General features: G+C 49.7%; 1 protein-coding gene across 10 annotated transcripts in view; it reads right to left on the reverse strand.

Moving 5' to 3' along the window:
* KMT2C (lysine methyltransferase 2C) overlaps positions 1-12,782 on the reverse strand; it is a 440,610-nt gene that overhangs the window by 2,794 nt on the left and 425,034 nt on the right. For all 10 annotated transcript variants that reach the window (XM_075315430.1, XM_075315433.1, XM_075315425.1 and 7 more), the window contains one exon: positions 8,924-9,032. In XM_075315430.1, coding sequence (XP_075171545.1) covers positions 8,924-9,032 — 109 coding nt within the window. The remainder of the gene's footprint in view (positions 1-8,923; positions 9,033-12,782) is intronic.

The following is a 12,782-nucleotide window of genomic DNA, read 5'->3' on the forward strand; positions in this document are numbered from 1 at the left end:
GTGATAAAATTCTTGTTTCTGCAAGGAAAGTCCGTGAAGGATATTCATGGTGATCTGTCGCAGACATTGGGGGATCAATGCCCTTCATTTTCCACAGTTAAGACCTGGGTTGCTAAATTTAAAATGGGCCACTTCAGCACCAATGATTAGGAACGTCCTGGATGACCGAGAGTCGTTGTTCTTCCAGAGATTGTCGATGCTGTGCACAACCTCATACTGGAGAATCGATGAATTTCAGCTAAAGCAATAGAAGTCACCATGGGGATTTCCCGTGAACGTGTTTGTGTCATTTTCCATGAACATTTGGACATGAGGAAGCTATCTGCTAATGGGTCTCCAAATGTTTGACAACAGATCAGAGAAGCATGTGAGTGAAAATTTCTCGGTCAATTTATCAGCGTTTCTGGACTGAAAAGAACTTCCTGGATTGATTGGTCACTATGGATGAGACCTGGATTTATTTGTATGACCCTGAAAACAAGGAGCAGTCAGAAGAGTGGAGGAACAGTGGTTTTCCTCGACCAAAGAAGATCAGGATGCAAAAATCAGCCACTAAGCTGATGGTGTCTGTGTTCTGGGGTAAGGAGGGCGTGTTGCTAGTGGACTACCTATTACATTGAACTTTTGGACCAATTAAAGGCAGCTCTGAAGGCCAAAAGGTGCGGCAAACTGTCCAAAGGAATCTTGTTCCTGCAAGACAATGCCTCCACTCACACTGCACATGTGACCACGGCAAAACTGGGCTTCCAGCTGGTTGACCACCCACCTTATTCAAAAGATCTTGCTCCCTCAGACTTTCATCTGTTTCCAAACCTGAAGAAACACCTCAAGGGTTCCAAATTTCACACCATTTCTGATGCCATGGCTGCTACATATGCCTGGTTTGAGGCACAACCGAAAACCTTTTTGCTATGCTTACAGAACTTGGAATACTGATGTAAGAAATGTGTTGACATCAGTGGAGAGTATATGGAATAAAAAGAGAATTTTGTTTACTTACCGTAATTCTTTTTCTTATAGTTCCGACATGGGAGACCCAGCCCATGGGTGTATAGCTTCTGCCTCCGGAGGACACACAAAGTACTACACTAAAAAGTGTAGCTCCTCCCTCCGAGCATATACACCCCCTGGATAACCAAATCTAGCCAGTTTAGTGCAAAAGCTGAAGGAGGACATCCACCCACAAGTAGAGATAGAGCAAAACCCGGAACAACCGGAACCTCTGTCTACAACAACAGCCGGTGAAAACACACGGAACAAGAAAACTGCCAACAGGCAACGGGGAGGGTGCGGAGTCTCCCATGTCGGAACTATAAGAAAAAGAATTTACGGTAAGTAAACAAAATTCTCTTTTTCTTCAACGTTCCTTATGGGAGACCCAGACCATGGGACGTCTCAAAGCAGTCCATGGGTGGGAAATAAACAGAAAACTGAGAAGTAGGCAAAACCTAACTTCACAAATGGGCGATATCCGCTTGAAGGATGCGTCTGTCCAAGCTCGCATCTGCCGAAGCATGAGCATGCACTTGGTAGTGCTTCGAAAAGGTGTGCAGACTAGACCAAGTGGCAGCCTGACAGACCTGCTGAGCCATAGCCTGGTGCCTGAAAGCCCAAGAGGCACCGACAGCTCTGGTCGAGTGTGCCTTGATCCCCGGCGGGGGAGGCAGCTGAGTACACTGGTAGGCATCGGATATGGCCGACCTAATCCAACGAGCTAGGGTCGGTTTAGAAGCCGAGAGACCCTTGCGCTGACCTGTGGTCAGCACAAAAAGAGAGGTGCACCGCCTAAGAACAGCGGTGCGTGACACATAGATCCGGAGCGCCCGCACCAGATCTAAAGTATGCAACGCTTTCTCAAGGCGATGCACAGGAGCTGGACAAAAGGAAGGCAATGAAATGTCCTGGTTAAGGTGGAAAGGAGACACCACCTTAGGGAGAAAGTCCGGAGTCGGACGGAGAACCACCTTGTCTTGGTGAAAAACCAAAAAAGGTGACTCTGAAGAGAGAACAGCCAAATCAGAGACTCTCCTGAGAGAAGTTATGGCCACCAGAAAAACGACTTTCTGTGAAAGTTTCTGTAAGGCCGTGAGGACCAGATTAAGGTCCCAGGGATCCAAAGGCCGCCGGTAAGGTGGAATGATGTGAGATGCGCCCTGCATGAAGGTGCGCACCTGGGCCAGTCGGGTGATACGCCGCTGGAACAACACTGACAGAGCCGAGACCTGTCCCTTAAGGGAATTGAGGGATAGTCCTAGCTGCAGACCGGACTGTAGAAAGGACAGGATGGTCGGCAAGGAAAAAGGCCAAGGGGCATGCCCGGAAGAACGACACCAGGACAGGAAAATTCTCCAAGTCCTGTGGTAAATCTTGGCCGAGGAAGACTTCCGAGCCCGAGTCATAGTGGAGATGACTTCGGGAGGAATGCCGGAAGCAGTCAGGATCCAGGACTCTAGAGCCACGCCGTCAATCTGAGAGCTGCAGAATTCTGGCGGAAAAACGGACCTTGTGAGAGAAGGTCTGGGCGGTCCGGGAGATGCCACGGCACCTCTACGGACACACGGAGCAGGTCTGGGTACCAAGCTCGCCTGGGCCAGTCTGGAGCAATGAGTATGACCTGACGGCCCTCCATTCTGATCTTGCGCAGGACTCTGGGCAAGAGAGCTAGAGGGGGAAACACGTAAGACAGACGGAACTGGGACCAATCCTGAACCAGCGCGTCCGCTGCAAAGGCCTGAGGATCATGGGAGCGAGCCACGTAAACCGGGACCTTGTTGTTGTGCCGGGATGCCATTAGATCCACTTCCGGAGTGCCCCACTTGCGCCAGATCGACCTGAACACTGCCGGATGCAGAGCCCACTCGCCGCTGTCCACGGTTTGACAGCTGAGATAATCTGCATCCCAGTTTTCTACACCTGGGATGTGGACTGCGGATATGGTGGACTTGGAGTCCTCCGTCCACTGAAGGATGCGTTGAACCGCCAACATTGCCAGGCGGCTGCGAGTCCCGCCCTGGTGATTGATGTAGGCAACTGCTGTCGCGTTGTCTGACTGGACTCGAATGTGCTTGCCCGCCAACAGGTGGTGAAAGGCTACGAGAGCTAGAAGCACAGCTCTGATCTCCAGCACATTGATCGAGAGAGCTGATTCGGATGGAGTCCAAGTGCCCTGTGCTCAGTGGTGGAGAAATACTGCTCCCCAGCCGGATAGACTGGCATCCGTGGTGAGAATCACCCAGGACGGGATCAGGAAGGAGCGTCCCTGAGACAGAGAGAGGGGACGAAGCCACCACTGAAGAGAGCTCCTGGTCTGTGGCGACAGAGCCACCAACTTGTGCAAGGAAGAAGGCCGCTTGTCCCAACAGCGGAGAATGTCCAGCTGCAGAGGACGCAGATGGAACTGGGCAAAGGGAACCGCTTACATTGACGCCACCATCTGACCCAGCACCTGCATGAGGTGCCTGATGGAATGACGGCGGGGCCTCAACAGAGAGCGCACCGCCAGATGGAGGGACTGCTGTTTGACTAAGGGCAGCTTCACAAGTGCCGGCAGAGTCTCGAATTGCATCCCTAGGTACGCAAGTTTTTGGGTCGGGGTCAGAGTGGACTTGGGCAGATTGACAAGCCACCCGAATTGAACAAGAGTGGCGAGAGTGACCGAGACACTCCGCTGACAGTCTGCACTGGATGAAGCCGTGACAAGAAGGTCGTCCAGGTAAAGAATCACTGCCAACCCCTGGAGGTGCAGAACCGCAACCACTGCTGCCATTACCTTGGTAAATACTCGAGGGGCCGTGGCTAACGCGAAGGGGAGAGCCACGAATTGGAAATGTTCCTCTCCGATTGCAAAACGTAGTCAACGCTGGTGTGAAACTGCAATTGGCACATGCAGATAGGCATCTCTGATGTCGATGGATGCCAGGAAATCTCCTTGGGTCATTGAGGCAATGACTGATCGCAGAGACTCCATGTGAAAATGCCGCACCTGAACATGCTTGTTGAGAAGCTTGAGATCCAGGATGGGCCGGAAGGAACCGTCCTTTTTGGGGACTAGGAATAGATTTGAGTAAAAACCTCTGAACCGTTCTCTGGCGGGAACCGGTACAATTACTCCGTTGGCCTGTAAGGATGCCACGGCCTGAGAGAAGGCGGCGGCCTTGGAGCAGGGGGGAGTTGACAGAAAAAATCTGTTTGGCGGGCTGGAAGAAAACTCTACCCTGTAGCCGTGAGAGATGATATCCCGCACCCACTGATCGGAGAAGTGTTGAAACCAAGCGTCGCCAATGTGGGAGAGCCTGCCACCGACCAAGGACGTTGCTGGCTCGGCCAGATAGTCAAGAGGAGGCTGACTTGGTGGCAGCAGCTCCTGCGGACCTTTGTGGACGCGGCTTCTTGCGCCAGGTGGGCTTCTGGTCCTTGGCTGAGTTAGTGGACGAGGCCGAGGGCTTAGAGGCCGCCCAGTTAGAGGAACGAAAGGAACGAAACCTCGACTGGTTCCTGCCCTGGACAGGTTTCCTGGTTTTAGTCTGTGGCAAGGAAGTACTCTTCCCGCCAGTAGCCTCCTTAATAATTTCATCCAGTAGTTCACCGAGCAGCCTGGACCCGGCAAATGGGAGCCCAGCAAGGTACTTCTTTGAAGAAGCATCTGCCTTCCACTCTCGAAGCCACAAAATCCTGCGGATAGCGAGGGAATTAGCAGAGGCCACCGCAGTGCGGTGAGAAGCCTCCAGCATGGCAGATATGGCGTAGGCTGAAAAGGCTGAAGCCTGGGAAGTTAAGGCAACCAATTCAGGCATAGAGTCCCTAGTGAGGGAATGCATCTCCTCTAGGGAAGCCGAGATGGTTTTGAGAGCCCACACTGCTGCAAAGGATGGGGAGAACGAGGCCCCTGCCGCCTCATAGACAGACTTGGCCAGGAGGTCAACCTGGCGGTCAGTGGGATCCTTAAGTGAGGTGCCATCAGCCACAGATACAACTGTCCGGGCTGAGATTCTAGACACCGAAGGGTCTACCTTTGGTGAGTGAGCCCACTCATTGACCACCTCTGGTGGAAAAGGAAAACGGTCATCAGAACCACGCTTTGGGAAGCGTTTGTCAGGACAGGCTCTGGGCTTGGACACAGTGGCTTGAAAACTGGAGTGGTTAAAGAACACACTCCTTGTTCTCTTAGGCAAGGTAAACTGGTGCTTTTCTGCCAGAGAGGGTTGCTCCTCTGATACTGGCAGATTGAGGTCCAGTACAGAATTAATGGACGCAATCAAATCACCAACATCCGCATCACCCTCGGTCAGATCAATGGGGCACATGGAGGTAGCGTCCGAGCCCCCAGTAAAGAACATCCTCCTCGTCCTGCGAGTCGGCTCGTGAATCGGAGCCGCGGGACGAGGAAGGAGAGGGGACCCTGCGTCTCCTTTTAGGAGGACGGGGTCTGGGTGCAGATGAAGAATCCTCTGTGAGCTCTGCAGAGCGAGCCGAAGCAGCAGAGGCACCCTGAGAAGGGGGCTGATGCATGCTCAGCAGAGTCCAGGACAACTCTCCCATGGAGTCGGCAAAGGACTGGGAGATAGCCTTAGAAAACGATTCTACCCAAGCCGGGGGTTCAGCCACCGGGGCCGGAGCAGCCGGAGGGACCACTGGGGAGACTCCAGGCTGAGGCACCATCATGTTAGAGCAGGCATCACAATGTGGATATGTGCTCGGTTCAGGCAGTATGAGCTTACATGCAGTGCATATTGAGTACAGCCTTGCAGCCTTGCTCCTAGTGTGAGACATGCTGCTGAGGTGGAGGCTCTGCAGTAAAGAACACACTCCTTCAGAATGACCCCCAGAGAGTGTATAATAAAGTCCGCAACCAGAGGTTGTGGCTTACCAGACCGTTTTGTGTGCCCTCCGGATCCCACAGCTCGGACCCCCAGACAGGTTGCAGAGATGCAGCAGCCAGCGTCGATCAGTGTGAGAACGCTGATAAAATGGCGCCGGAGGGAGGAGGGGGGGGGCGGGGCCTAGTCTAAGAGCGGGAACCGGAGGGCCAAGGAGATATACAGGGGAGGGAAACATCTCCTCAGAGAGGAGTGTCCTCCCCTGTGCTGATCGGCCGGTGGGCGGCGCCGCACTGTCGCTCTCCATGACTGACATGCAGGGGCAGTGAAAACGAAAGTAGGCCGCAGCCGAAGCCGGGGCCTAAATTTTACAATGCGGCCGGCGAGCAGGCACCCCCGGCGCGGTTCTCAGGTGAAAACCAGAGAACCGGCCGGAAATGACACCAAAGTAACCTGACACACTCTCCCCAACAATAAAGATGCAAAGGACCCCCTGCAATAACGTCTCAAATACTTAGCTTGTGAGACGCAGGGCCAGGTCCCTGAGGGATGAGTGCTCCGTCCGGCAGGGTCCTGAAAGGGCTGCGGATGGAGACCGGTCTCCTGCAAAGCAGTGAGAACCGTGCTGGCTCCCACTTCAAGCCAGAGCCCGAGGGATGGTGAAGGAGCGCGGCATGTAAGGCTCCAGCCTTGAAATCAACCTTAACAACACCGCCGACACAGTGGGGTGAGAAGGGACATGCCGGGAGTCCAGCTTGGACCCGCTTTTCTTCAAACTCTTTAAAATCAAAAATCAGATGAGAATGCATGTGTGCCTCCTGAACACAAAGCATTGAACTGGCTAGATTTGGTTATCCAGGGGGTGTATATGCTCGGAGGGAGGAGCTACACTTTTTAGTGTAGTACTTTGTGTGTCCTCCGGAGGCAGAAGCTATACACCCATGGGCTGGGTCTCCCATAAGGAACGATGAAGAAATGTAAAGTTTTGTCATCCTATCGCGTTTCTTTCTGGGTAAAGCCAAAGACTTATCAGCAGCCCCTTGTATGGCATTTATTGTGGAATACAGTGGACATGGTGCCTTTATTCTCCAGGTCAGTACAATTACAGTTACACCAAATTTTTTTTTTTTTTAAATACTCTTCTGAGTTTAGATTCAAAACGTTGTAAAACAAAAAAAAGTGTCAGTTTTCAGGGAGCGGTGATGCCTTATATGCTGGTTTTATATTTTTAATTGAAGAAAGAGGTGTTCGCGAATTTGAAAAAAAATAAAAAATAAATTCTCCCCCTCCCACAGGGGACTTTAAATTGCTTCATTGCAGTGCATGGTTAAATTACCAGTCTCCTATGAGTACAAAGTAATACCATATTGGTGGTCATCATTCAGTAGACCCCTGGCATGCATTGTAAATCATCAAGGTTGATGTGTGGAGTCAAAAGTGCCTGTCTTCTGACAGCATTACTTAAATGCCACTGTTAATAGACAGCAACATTATGTGGTTAAACGGGTTTTCCCAGGGACAAAGTTAATTTCAAAGGTAATTTTAATCATTAGATCTTAGACTAATAATTCCCAGAATTGGATGTGGGTAAAGAAATGTTCCTGTGCTGAGATAATCATATATGTGTCCATGCTATGTGCTGTGTAATGGCCGTGTCTGACCGTATGGAGACATGGTCTGATCATACCACAGCTCCTGGGCAGGGAGGATGCAAAAGAACATTACAGCACGGTATCATATTGGATTCTTTTTGTGAAATAAAATATTTTCCTGCCGGTTTTTCAAAAATTTTTTACCTCAAAAGAAAGAATTATTTGTGATCCCATGCTTTTTATACTTTATTACTTCCTCCCCGGGCCAGGAACTGTGATATGATCAGACCATGTCCCTGTACGGTCAGACATGGCCATTACACAGTACATAGCAGGGGGACATATATAAGATCTTGGAAACCAAAAGGATCAGTCTAAAGGAGCGCTAATGAAGGGAAGGAGGAGTATGCCAAAGATTTTAAAATTCAAACCTTCTTCCCTTCATTAGCGCTCCTTGTTTTCCTGTATACATTCCCCTTTGTGGGAAGTTCAGCAGGAGCTGCTCTGAGGGAAGGAGTTTGCGGAGCCTAACAGTATTGATGTTGCTGGAGACCGGGTGTAACAGCATGGAGACGGCAGGACCTGGAATGATGAAGTGCTGCTGAGAGTGATCATGTGCCCCGGACCCCGCACACTGCTCTACTGCAGCAACAGCTTTCAGTGAGAGGACGGCTGGAACCTCTCCCTTGAAAAGTTCGACTTTAACTGGGGTTGTGCATACAACTCCTCTAGGTGAGAAGAATTTATTTCATTTTACATTAACCATTTCATGGGTGCTGCTCATCACGCTCCCCTTGTTCTTTTTTCTCTTCCATATATAAGATCTCAGCACAGAGAATTTTTTTTATTTGACACACTACATCTGAAGACATAGTAATCCCAGTGAGAGGCATTCAGAGACTGCGGCTGGCTCTCTCTGGGAGGCTTACACACATCATGCAGTGCGTTGTGGTTGTTGTTTCACGGATGAGACATCAGAGCACCCATGATATTTGGCCAAGATCTGCAAGTACCTCAGCACCTCAATGCTCGATCGAGTAATGAGCAGTCGGGTGCTCGGTCGCTCATCAGTAATGGTTACACATGGTCACAACCGCTCTGGTAGACCGATAAAAGTGCATGAAGCAACCTCAGTACCACTCTGGTCACACAGGACACGGCATCCCCAATCTTAGAAATGACTGTGGAACCAGCGGCCGAACACCTACTGATCAAATATTTGTTACTAATTAAGTTTCCTGGATTATGAATAATCACAAATGTGTTTTCCTTGTACATTTTCTCTGTAAGCACACACAAAACAAACCTCAAATATATACATTATATTTTTTATAAACATAATAAAAGTAAATATAACAATACTACTAAATTATCTATACATCTATATCTATCCATATATAGTATTGTTATATTTATTTTTCTTATATTTTAAAAAGATACAAGAAATATTGATTTGTGATTATTCACAACGCTACTTTTTTTTTTTTTTTTTTAAAGATACAAGCCTGAAATTACCTCTTCACCCTTTTGTATCCTCCGGTTGGAGCTGATTATTATCTTGTGCCCCTTCTCAAATGTCACTACCTCAGCCACACAGTTAGGCGCACATGAATGGTTGATGTACCTGAAGGAAAAACAAAGTAAAAATTGCATTACTATCTGAGAGTACAATAACATCAAGCACATAGAAAGCCTTAGCTTAACAAAAATGCAATGCCCTATGGAGATACTGCCATAAACAGGCATTGCTGCCTTTCTATAAGAAGCTTAGCCCAGGGGACCTAGTCAAGATTATGACTGGAACCAACAAGAAAGTATTAAGACTAATAATACATATGAAATCAGCGCTTGGGCACAAGCCCATTTGTGTGTGTGCAATCCATCATTGTACACACACATAACCCACATTACTACACTAAGGGTGGCTTTACATGCTGCGATATCCGGCCCGATATCGCTAGCATGCGACCCACCCCCATCGTTTGTGCGTAACGGGCATATCGCTGCTCGTCGCGCACAAAATCCAGCACCCCCGTCACACATACTTACCTGCATAGCGACGTCGCTGTGACCGGCGTACCGCCTCCTTTCTAAGGGGGCGGTCCGTTCGGCATCACAGAGACATCACTAAGCGATCGCCCAATGAAAGCGGAGGGGCGTAAGATGAGCGGAACGTAACATCCCGCCCACCTCCTTCCTTCCGCATTGTGGCCGGAGGCAGGTAAGGAGATGATCCTCGTTCCTGCGGCGTCATGTGCACTGCCGCAGGAACGAGGAACAACTTCGCCCCTGCGCCAGCAGCGATAACTGGCAGTGGACCCCCATGTCAACGAGGAGCGATTTTGGACGTTTTTGCAACGATCCAAAATCGCTCCTAGGAGTCACATGCTACGACATTGCTACAGCGGCCGGATGTGCGTCACAAAATCCGTGACCCCAACGAGATCGCTGTAGCGAAATCGTAGCGTGTAAAGCCCACTTAAGCCATGTATCTATAAAGGCTCACTGCATCGTTGGTCTTCATTCTTACATTCTTCTGCTTTGGATCTACAACTTCGTGCAACGATATCTCAGCATTCAACATACTTTAAGTGTTTTCCACATTGTTTTTCAGGTATATGTTCTTAAAGGCAACCTGTCAGGTGCAATGTGCACGCAGGACCACGAGCAGTTCTAGGTGTATATTGCTAATCCCTGCCTCACCATTCCTGTATCTAGTAGCATACATAAAGAGATCTGTAGAAAACGTATTTTTTTTTAACTGAATATTTCATTGAATTTTTCAAAACAAACAAAGAGAAAATACATGGATATGGTCAGCAAACATGTGAGCAGTAATTTTAAACCATATATCAGGACACACATCATATTATCCATTTATATATTAGAAACAAAGAATGTGACAAGACAGACAATACAATACTAGACAAGGAGACATCGGGACGGAATAGGGAGGATGAGTATATCAAACTTCCATCAGGACCATGCCGAGCTAGAAAACGTATTTCTAAGGAGCCTTTATGATATGCTAATGAGGCCAGGGACTAGTCGTAAGGGTGTTAGTTCCTGCACTCGTTCTGCCCTCTTAACATGCTTGCACACTCACAGTGGCGTGTCAACATGCTATTCAATGCCAGCGTCATCAGTGGTGACACGTGTGCCTGTGTTCAAGGTCACTGCTTATGACTCCGGCTATAGGCTCAATGCGCATGATCAGAAGTCACCCCACTTCCGGTTATGCGCACTAGACCGTTCTGAAGCTGGGACGCGTACACTAGGCTTCATAGTGCACATGATCAGAAGTGCTGGTGTCGCGGGCGGAGGAGGGGACGCCGCGCTCTCCCACTGCTCGGGTCCGGCTGCCGCGGCCTGCTGCTGCTCGGTAGCTCGAGCGATGGGCCGGATCCCGGGGACTCTAGCGGCGCTCCTCGCCCGTGAGTGAAAGGGGTTTGGTTGTGGGTATTGTTTATTGTCCGTGACGCCACCCACGGTTGTGGTGATTGAATGTACACCACCGCTGCTCTGGCTGGAGATCCCGGGAGTGATGGTGTGGAGCAGCCAGTTGTTGTGTTGCCCCTCCGTGGGTAGGGGTTGGTGATCCCGGGGCCCAGTGATGGGGTTGGATGGTGGACAGGCGGGTATGGGGCCTGTAGAGGTGCAGGGGCGCGGGGACAGCGCTGTGCCGCACGGCACGGTGGTACTCACTCAGCCCAATGAAGCACACAGAGTCTCTGCTGAAACAAACGGCTGGATGGACGGGTCCCACAGGCGGCTGCGGTGTTTTTCCCCTGACCCCAGGTTGTTAGTGTAAGTCCTTTCCTTCGCCTCCGTGCACACTCTTCCTGCTCTCCGGTTTCCAGCTGGCTCCCCGATTCAGTACCGGGGGGCCACCGCCCAGCCCCGGCTACCTGCGGTTCCACCAACTGGCTCCCCGGCTCCCTGCAGACGGCCACTACCGTCTGCCTGACTTTCTGCACAGGGGCCCTAGGCTCCAACCTAGGCCCCAGTCTGCGTCTGCCTCTCTGCAGACTTCCTCTCTCCTTCACTCCTGAACTTGTCTGGGCCTGCTTCCTCCCTCAGGCCAGCTAAACTCCTCGGTGGGCGTCTCCATCTCCTGACTCCGCCCACCTGGTGTGTCTGTCTGAGCCCAAGGAAGAAACCAGGTCTCACTGGGGTTGTCTGTGTGAACTGCTGGGGGTGGGGGTGTGTGTGTTGTTACCTGTGTCCCCTGGCTTGTCCAGGGCGACACACTGGGACTTCTGATCATGTGTAATGACCCTAAAGCCCGTCGTTCTGAAGCAGTGACCGGGGACACAGGTACGAGCGTCACTGCTGATAATGCTGGACAATGAATAGCCTGTTAGCACGCTCCTATGGCTGTGCTGACATGCTAAGAGGGCAGAGTGAGTGCTACAATATTTCATCAGCCAAAACCTGCTCTCTTGGCAATAAAAAAATCTGATTACCAAAAGTAGATTTTTGCAGTTTTTTTTGCTGTGTTTTTGGTTTGTCATTTTTCTAGTTTCTAAAGTTAGTTTCATTCACAGCAAAAGCAGCAGAAAGTACTTTGTAGCATTTTTGCACTCATTGCTTTCAATAGGTGAAAAAAACACTGTAAAAACACTGAAAGGCTATGTTCACAAGTTGCATTTTTGCTGAGGTTTTTTTTGCAGTGTTTTTTCATGGCTTTGAAGCAAATTAAAAGCTACTTTTTACAGTACCAACAAAAAAGTTATGAGATTTCTGAAATATCATGCATACGATTGCTTTTTTTCCCCCACGGACTGAAATGGAAAATTGGTGCGTTTTTTTAAAGAACCAGCATGTCAATTCGTTCAGTGTTTTTGCAGTGCTTTTTCACCATTGAAAGCAATGAGAAAAAAACGCTATATAAACACACTGTGTTGAATAAAACTAACTTCATTAAACTTACACTGTGGACAAACCAAAAACGCAGTCTGATTTTTGGAAGCAGCTTTATTACTGCTAAGAGAGCAGGTTTTAGCTGCAGAAAAACAAAAAACATGTCTGAACATAGCCAAAGAGTAGAGTTGATACAATCAGCCAAAATCTAGGACTGGCGGATCACTGCCGGATTGAAAAAAAATCCGGATCCGCTCCGGATTCCGATGCCCATATAAGTCTTTGGGGACTAGAATTGGAGATTAAAAACGATGGTGTAAGGGATAGGGGGGTAGGAGCGCACGCGGTGTACTCACCCGAGGCTGTGTCATGGCAGTAAACTCCTTCCGGGTCACGCTTTTCCCTTCCGGAGCCAACAATTCAATATGCATTGTTTTGCTCGCCCACTGGCGCGTGTAATTGGTTGCAGTTAGACAGGGCCCCACCCTAAGTGTCAGCGTGTCAGCTGACT

This window comes from Anomaloglossus baeobatrachus, chromosome 6, assembly GCF_048569485.1.
Source record: "Anomaloglossus baeobatrachus isolate aAnoBae1 chromosome 6, aAnoBae1.hap1, whole genome shotgun sequence".
Taxonomy (NCBI): domain Eukaryota; kingdom Metazoa; phylum Chordata; class Amphibia; order Anura; family Aromobatidae; genus Anomaloglossus; species Anomaloglossus baeobatrachus.